At 45.0% G+C, this 9162-nt stretch overlaps 1 protein-coding gene across 1 annotated transcript; it reads left to right on the top strand.

Moving 5' to 3' along the window:
• Positions 1-5343: 5343 nt before the first annotated feature.
• On the top strand, positions 5344-8784 carry LOC123161975 (CASP-like protein 1E1). Its single transcript, XM_044579778.1, has 2 exons — positions 5344-5748; positions 8168-8784. The coding sequence occupies exons 1-2, from the start codon at positions 5480-5482 to the stop codon at positions 8493-8495; spliced, it is 597 nt and encodes a 198-aa protein (XP_044435713.1). The 5' UTR covers positions 5344-5479; the 3' UTR covers positions 8496-8784.
• The last annotated feature ends 378 nt before the right edge of the window (positions 8785-9162 follow it).

Raw genomic sequence — 9162 nt, 5'->3', positions numbered from 1 at the left:
ATAACCGGTTTATAAATAACTACGTTTGGTATGGAAATTTGGAAAACTGGTCGGCCCAGTTCCTTGTTTGGATGCCCACAACCACTAGCTGCTCCTATTCTATTCTCCTCCCGTGAGTGACTCACTTTCCCCAAATCGCACACCATGGCCTCATCCATCCAAGCTCGTTGAGCTGCTGCTGCCCTCCGATTCCTCCTCCGCTGGCTCACACCGCTGCTCCCTCGTCTCGCCCGTGGAAGAATCCGCGTGCGGACGCCGGGTACGGCGCGCCTCCGCCGTCCTGGACACCGGTTGCTGCTGGACTCCCAGGTCGCCAGGTACACGCCACCGTGCACGGACGCCTACTACTGCGCGCCTCCGCCCCCTGGGTGTTGGTTGCTGCTCGCCTCCCCTCCCCTGGACGGGTAGGTCCCCAGGCGTACTCCGTTTTGTCGGCCGTCGACCCCGCACAAGCTCTACCTAGCGAGCGGTCCTGCTTCAGGTCAACGCATAGGCCTGCCTCCCCTCAACGCCGGCCCTGCAGGCTACACCGACATCAGCCTGTATCGGCGGCGCCGGGGGCAGCAGGCAGCTGTAGCGGATGGGGATTCAGAGGAGCAGGTATGTTTGAGTATTATTTTCAAGTTTTGTACTAGTAAATTAACATGAACTACATCATGCACTTGACGAGATAAGCTACAGTTATCTCCCTTTTTGGTTTCTTAGCATGTTTTCATGGTCTACATCACGCACTTGCAGAGAGTATACTACTTCATAACTGACATGACTTAGCAATTAGCTACATATCTACTTGGTCCATCAAAGAATCTGGTGCGTAGGTACAAGGGGAACACTTGAATGTCACATAAAAATGCACCAATTTGAAGTAGTTTATTAGTTGCTTGCTGAAAAGATTGGTAGACAATAACATTTCATCTTGTAGCTCCAGATAGAGAGAGGGAGAGGCAGAGGGTGAGAGAGAGAGATAGAGCATATGAGCCTATAAAAGAATGGGAAGTTCGTGTCCATATAAAGAATTAAAAGTTGCAACAATAATTATGCAGATATATCTGCAATTGAAGATGGAAAACAAATATTACAGTATTTAATCATCTTCTGGTTGAGCACTATGTTGTTGATGTTTAGTCCACAACTCTCGGGCGATGGCAGCACGAACTCTCTCACCAGCAACTCTATCATCTTCTCTTGCTTGCCCATGAACTTGTTGATCACCATGGTCAGTATTTTGTTCTGTTTCCCCATGCTCATAAAGCTCGAATAACTCATCAGGATGATTAACCTTCCTTATGAAGTTGTGGATAATGCAACAAGCCATAACAATTTTCACTTGAGTTGATAAGGAATTCCTCCTTTCCTACTTAGAATTGGAAAACGAGCTTTTAGAACACCAAAAGTTCATTCAACAACATTCCGCAACTGTGCATGTAGATGGTTGAACAAGTCCTTCTCACCAGTATATCGCCGATTACTTCCACGAAAAGAAGCAATATGATAGCGATCTCCATGATACGGGGCAATAAATCTTGGAGTATTTGCGTAGCCTGAATCAACAAGGTAAAATTTACCTGCACATTAATTTCATATCAAACTCAGCATCTTTATATATATTGTAGATACACAAATAATTGTAATTCACCTTCAGGAACAACTAAACCCCCACTAGTCACAGCCCATCTTAGAACAGCTTGATCCGATGCAGAACCCTCCCATCCAGCAGCGACATAAGAGAATGTCATGTCAAATGACACTACTGCCATTACATTTTGAGACGGATAACCATGTCTATTTCTATAAGGAGTTTGCTTATCAAGCCTGACTTTTGCCTCAATATGTGTCCCATCAATTGCTCCTAGGCAGTTCTGTTGGGATTTTTTGTTAGTCAAAAAATAAAGTTTAAATGGTGTTGTCCTTCTATTTATGAAAATCATATGTAAAAGAGTATCTGCTTCTAATAGCAAACATACCTTGAAATATGGGTAGAATCTTGCGTCACCCAATATTTTTGATGAGACTTGATTGCTTGAATCTGTTATGCAAACATCACACAAACCATTTATGGCGTCTAAAACTTTGTTGAAGTGTCGGCTGATTGGTTCGCCAGAATGCTGATATCTATCTTGGATGACGCGGTTTCTAACATTGTGACCAATTGTATGTAGAAACATGAGTAGTTGTTCGTCCACTGTCATTCGATTTGTATCCTTGAGTAACTTCCTCTCACACAAAGCATCCCGCAACAAGTAGAATGTGTGCTTCTCAAGACGAAATTGTTCATAAAATCTAACTGGATGTCCCTCTAAAAACTCTATCGTTTTCTGAGCACCAGTTAATATAGAAGTGTTGTGGGGCGTTCTGAATAACCTTGTGAACAACACATCACGAAACAAGGACACTGCAGAAATGTTATTAATAAGCACTTGCTCGGAATCAGAAAGTTCATCATCTGGCACATCCGAAATGTTCATAGATCCCTGCACGATTTGCACAGTTGACCATATCATCTCTGGATAATTGTTTTAAAATGTAATAGTGCTGAACCGGACAATGAACAATACCAAACTGAAAACAATATTTATTACTTCACACAAACTGACAAAATATAAGTGAAATTGTTTTCTGAATCTTGTAAAGTGCAACAACAACTGAAATAAAATACTATGCTCAAAGGTTTATTACAAAAATTCTAAGGATCAAGAATCCAGAGCTTCCGCGTCTCTTCATCCATCTCAATGAAAATGGCCCGTTTATCACCATCTGTAAATGCCTTTACCGCTTTTAGTTTCTCTTTGGGATCTAGATTACTCATGCTATTTAGTATTGCCATACAAGATTTAACCGAGTAAGCTTTAGTTTGTTGTGCTACTGTTTTCTTTGCTTCAGCAATGCTAAGTGATGCATCTGCAAGGCGATCAATTGCTATTATGGCATCATCGGCTGTCCGTTTTTGTCCTCTTGCAGTTTCCTTGGATCCACTTCCAGGGGACTTCTTTTTTTCTGGCTCAATGGTAGTTGACTTCTTGGTGAAGACACCAGGGGAAGCATTGATTTCATCAGAATCGATGTCATGTACTTCAACTTCCGTATTGAGATCAATTTGTGAAGATTTGGTCGTACATGTACCATCATTTCCTTTGCTAGATACAACACCAGCTCCAGATGCTGTTGAACTAGCACATATGGCTTGAAGATCTATCCAACTAGGCCACACCTTATCTCGATATTCTTGGATAGCCTTATCCTTCTGCAAGTTGTTTAATGTTTTTGTTAATAATAGGATATGGAAACTTTATATGAATTCTACTCGAACAAACTTACCTTAATTAGTTCTACCCAAATATCTTCTGGAGCTTTTATCATTTTGTCATCGTCATCCCAACCAAATCCCGTGAGTTTTAGAAGTCTGTCCATGGTGCTCTAGCAACTCCTGTAGTACTTATGACGATTTTTCAGTTGTTGTAATTCAAGTTTTTCTACCCTTGAATCATTGAATTGTTCTAAGATATCACGCCATGCTTTCTTTGTGTAACCTGTTCCTTCTTTTCCTCCATGTAGGCTTTGATCTTTTAATATATTCAGCAGTATTTTGTCCTCTGAAGATTTCCATACATGGCGCTTAGCTTTATCTGTGTTTTCCTTCTTAATTTTCTTTTCCTTCTCATCATCCATATTTTTCTACAGAGAGGATACAAGAAGCAATAATGGAAGATGAGTCATTTGATTCAAAAGGAATAAATCTACGAAGTGGAAGAAAATGAGCATGCCACTAATCCTTTGTTCATGCTATGACTGGACACTTGAATTTTTGTCGCTTGTTTGTCTAACGGGATGTTCACATCCCTTATCGGTTATTTTCCTAGGTTGCTGCCAAGATCTTTAATTTTCTATTAAATCTGGTCTCGCTTGCCCCACGTACTGCTATCAACATCAGATGACATCACAAGGTATTCTAATCTTCATCTGCTTACTGCTTAGCTCTTACTGCACACTATATATTCTGGATAAATATGATTGATACTTATGGAAAATTATCCTTACAGTGTGCTTTAAACTGCATCCTTGTCATGAAAAATTAACTACTGCACGTGATATATATAGTCATCGATAATCTAATTGTGGTTCGGTGTTAGATCATTTTAGTATGTATATAGGCATTCATAGTGCAATCTGATTCTCTTATGTGCCACATGTTCATATTTACGGTACTCCCTAATCAGAGTTGCCTCTAATTTTTCCTTCAACAGTGCGTGTTATCATTTAGATTAACAGATTACTAGGTTGTTGGATCTACTATGTCCTAGGAATTGCCCATATGAAATTATCAGAGGTTTTATGCAAAATAGGGTTCACTACCAAATAGATTAATTCAATCAACAGTACCATGAAATATTTACAAACACAAATTCGTACTGCTGTGTAGGATGGTGAAGCCATGGAACCTGATTGAAGATGGGAAGACTGATTGAAGGTGGGAAGACGATGCACGGAAAGCCTGAAGGAGATGTGGAGCCTTATTGAAGATGACCAACTTCAGATCCAAGGTCAACGTCTCCCATCCAGTGCCTGTCACGGGGATCACAGCCAGCCCTTTGCGATCTGGGTGTATAACATGCGGGAAACAAAGTCTGTCTTTTATAGGCAGTGAAAAGGGCGTGAGTTGAGACGCAAAAAGCAGAATTGGCGCCATCTGAGGTTGTTGAGGAATAGGCGGGGGCGGAGAAAGGCAGTTGCATCTGTATATGCTAATCGCGTTTGTGGAAAAACGAGTAATACTAGTTTTCCCACAAACCCGGAATTATGGGTTTTTGGGAAACGAGTTTCCCCTATCCACGGGGTTGTTGGACGAGCCAAACAAGATTATTTACGGTTAGGCAGTTTCCTTGGCTTACGTAGATTGCGATCTCTATATTCCTCTTACCCAAACAACGGCCCAGCAAGCACGTTGAAACAGGTACACATGCAACACACATGAATCTTGACAAATAAATCATGTGGTAGACAACTTAGAGTTCATGTAGATGTTAATTAGCAAATCTCAAAGCAAAAACACAAGTCCTGGTGCTTGAATCCACCGGCTAGAAATTTAGATGTGAAGTAGTAATATATTGCATCTAGATGTAAAATATCAAATACTGTTTGAATTAACCGAGACTTGAGAAAATTTGAGCTGACTCCACTTATTATTATCATTATTATTTTTTGCGAAAATTTGAGCTGACTCCACTTATTGGGCGGCAAAAATCCCAGTCGACTTCAGTTCGTTACCCGTTAAGACGGTGAGCGGTAGCCATGCTCATCGCGGTGACCCCAACCTACTCCCAACCATAAGTACCGATCCCCGTCCAACGCATTCTTGCATAGAGCCAACCACGCCTAGCCTGCTCCTTCTCTCAGGTAGCGAGTCAGTGACGCACGCTCTCCGTGCCACACCACGACCGCACCGTTCTACCCGCTTAGCTACCCAAGAGACCGGCGTCCGGCAATGGAGTCGCGGGTGAAGCCCGGGTTCAGCGGCGCGGGCAGCCTGTCCGGCAGCCGGAGGAGCTACATGGGGGCGGCGGCGCCTAGCAAGCCGGCGGTGGACGGGTGCGGCGTGGCACTGCGCGTGTTCATCCTGGCGGCGACGCTGGTCGCCGCCGTGGTGATGGGCCTGGACCGGCAGACGGCCACCGTGCAGGTCACCATCGCCGACACGCTGCCGCCGCTGCAGGTCCCCGTCACGGCCAAGTGGTCCTACTCCTCCGCCTTCGTGTAAGCGCTCGCCCCCGTACTTTGGTTCTTTCCTCTTCCTGGCCACCAGCACTACAATTAATTACACATTCACACGACGCTATCGTTCTCCGGTGAACAGCTCTCCTGGATTTGTTGATTTCTTTCTGCTTCCTTTAATCTGTTTGTTCGGTGGATTTTTTTTTTCGAGAGTACGCTAAAGGCGTACCATGCTTTTATAGAAGAGAAGAAAGAGTCAAGTACAAGGAGTTGATGATGGAAGATCCATCAAGGACGCACACCCTAACGCACTCTCGGAATTACCCTATGCCTACACTCTCACAAAACGTAGCAAAACCTCTACCTCCCAATCCCGCCGACCTCCACTCTTTGAGTTCCCCTAAAATGGCAAGGGCCAGGTCCAGCGCCGTCTTCTGCTGCTGGGTCCGGTGAAATACACGAGCGTTGCGTTGCTTCCAGAGAGCCCAGGTGGTGGCAATGACGATCGTGTCGAAACCACGCTTGGCGCCCTTCGAAAAAGGAGCTCTCCTTGCCAACCACCAGTCCAGCAGACAATCGCTCGGCTCCGGGATGACGCCATGCACCCTAAGAGCATCGAAGATGTAGTGCCAGACCTCTCTAGCGTAGACACATTGGATAAGGATATGTTCCGCATTGTCCTCCTCTTGGAGGCACGTGTAGCAGGCGGAGGAAGAGTCCTGCAGGCCGTGCCTAGCACTTCTATCCGAAGTCCAGATCCGATGCTGAACTATCAACCACACGAAGATTTTGCATTTGAGCAAGTCCCAGCTCTTCCAAATGCAAGCACCGAACGGAGCCCTCGCGCTACCCATGCATAGCCTGAAGTAGGTGGATTTAGCAGTGTATGTGCCCGAAGGGTCCGCCGGCGAGAAGGAGTCATGTTCGGTGGATATCGATCAGACGTTCATGATGCAAGTACGTCTGCAGCAGTAGTACGTCTGCATTGTATCTATCTGGCACAAAGATACAAGATCGATGCCGCGTACGTTTGCGAAATGGGCCAGCCAAGCACATGCAACCAACCAATTATATATTGTCATTTTCATTAATTAGGAAAGTTTGCTGCACTGGAGTATTACTGTAGTCCAGTCAAGGCCAACAAATACATGCCATTTCTGCCGAAAGCACCTCTATAGCTAGCAGCGTTTGCCGCTCCAGACACAGCAATTTCCTTTTCATTACTTAGGCAAATGTGCTTGCACGCACTTTCACCATCTCCTCCATATTTCCGTACGGATTCTCCGGTGAGAAGGATCGATGGTCCGCAAGAAATGCAGTGTCGTGCGTGTCCGTCCAGCTGATTCCTACCGCTCACTGCTCGATCGAACCTTTAGTTTCCACGTGCAAACAAGACATTCTCTTTCTCCTACCTAGAAAGAACCTTTGCAGTGCACCATAGACAAGGATGCCGCAACAAACTAGAGTAACTATGAACTAATTAATGGGTAACAAGACCAATTCGCTCGAGGCCTAAGGGCCGATAGCTTTTGTGCCCATCAAGAACACGGTGCAAGTAATGGGCACGTCGATCTTTCTGGTGGTGGTCGGGAAGAAACTGCAAAACGATTTCCTCTTCGTCCACGCCCAGAAACGCATGAATCTTCAGTGGACCGCGTACGTGGCTGGCTGGCCCGACCGATCGGCCGATCCGCGCGGCATTTATTGCGGAAAGAGATGGATGGATAATCAGATGGGTGCATGCATTAAGTCCCAGCTCATCCGTCACATCCACGGTGGGGCAGACGTGCTCATCCTGATGGATGTGCTCCGGCCCAAGCCAGCAGCCACCAAGCGATTTGGCCTTTTACAAAAGGCGGAGATATATGGGATACAGATAGAGATTTCCGAAAGGATTGTCGAGATCATGCTTGTTGAGATCGATTCTTTTCGGCCAGAGACGTGTCCGCTTGTTTCATCAGAGTTCATGAAAATGAAACAGCAGCAGTATACATATGTTGTGTTCTTTTGTCGATAAAAGGATTGCTTAATAGGCTAGGTTGACGTTGCTTAATTAGTAGTTAGTACTCATGGATTAATTCCGGGAAGTTCATCTTTCCTGCTAATTGTTAGAGATGTTGTTCGTACACATTGTGTGCAACTAATTTAGGGGAAACATACATAGCTATTAAGGACTACTACAAAGGAATTTAAGCACGAAAATGACGTAGATCCCTGATACAGTACGCACATTCAACATCATGAACAGCTAGACGTCCGGACCGGACAGGCACATTCAATACGTGTCATCACCTGAACCGCTCTACGCCTGTGTACATCGGCAGCGTTCCAACTGTATGCACGGCGCTAACACTTGGGCAGCGAAATTCGATATATTCTCCTTAAACTTTGTAATAATATTGTTACTGTGATGACCCATTGATCCAATGTTTACTAACCAGCAAACATTACATGCGTGCAGGTACTTCGTGGTGGCGAACGCGATGGCGTGCGTCTTCTCGGCGGTGGCGCTGGCGGCGTGCCGCAGCCGGAGCGCGGTGGTGCCGCTGATGGTCGGCGACCTGGTGGTGCAGGCGCTCCTGTTCTCGGCGGTGGGCGCGTCGGCGGAGTTCGGCATCCTGGGCGAGCGCGGCAACTCCCACGTGCGCTGGGGCAAGGTGTGCCACGTCTACAGCAGCTTTTGCGAGCGCGCCATGGCCGCCGTCATCGTCTCCCTCATCGCCGCCTTCGCCAACCTCGTGCACCTCATGTTCGCCATCCTAGACGTCCACAAAAACTCCTCCTACTAGTAGTAACTAGCTCAGCCGCTGCTGATCCATCGTGCACGCATCGGAGATGCCCGATCGATGCATGCAGATGGTATACCTGATTTCCGTGTGAACTAACGGTCTCGGCTTTAGACGCGTTGGTTTGATTTAACGGCGCGCATTGTTGTGTCGATGCATTTTGGCACTGTAATGTTAGCTATTGATACAAATGTATGGAGGATTTTACTTGTTATGTACTAATATCGACGTATTGGTCATCTTTTCAGCTGATTTGGCATGAACTAATATGGATGGATTGGTAACTTTTTGAGCTGATTTGGTCCATTGCACCTGTGGTATGAGAATGGCACGTTGTTGCACCCATCCATTTCTCCAATAGGATGATAGGTATATTTATGTAAATATATGTTTACATATTTTTGTGGCTGATTTCTTCCCCAACTCAACCAAAACTCATCCAGTAAAGTTCACACCAAGTAAAACACCACAAGTATATATATATTGAACGACGAGTTTTATATCACATTCTATGGAAATCATACATTCTATGTTTATACAGTGTATAAATTTATAGCAAACTAAACACTATCAATAAGCCACTCTATATCATAAAACTGCATCGCCCTACAATTTCAACGAATTACTCAAATTTCACGGCAACATATCACATTACAATTTTAAGATTGTT

This window comes from Triticum aestivum, chromosome 7B, assembly GCF_018294505.1.
Source record: "Triticum aestivum cultivar Chinese Spring chromosome 7B, IWGSC CS RefSeq v2.1, whole genome shotgun sequence".
Lineage (NCBI taxonomy): Eukaryota > Viridiplantae > Streptophyta > Magnoliopsida > Poales > Poaceae > Triticum > Triticum aestivum.
Note: the sequence above shows the minus strand (reverse complement) of the source record. Positions and strands in the feature narration are given on the sequence as shown.

Bases quoted from the DNA above. Each gene is read 5' to 3' on its own strand.
- LOC123161975 (XM_044579778.1), top strand. From the start codon at position 5,480: ATGGAGTCGCGGGTGAAGCCCGGGTTCAGCGGCGCGGGCAGCCTGTCC. The intron at 5,749-8,167 runs GTAAGCGCTCGC...ACATGCGTGCAG, and splicing joins TCCTACTCCTCCGCCTTCGT to GTACTTCGTGGTGGCGAACG.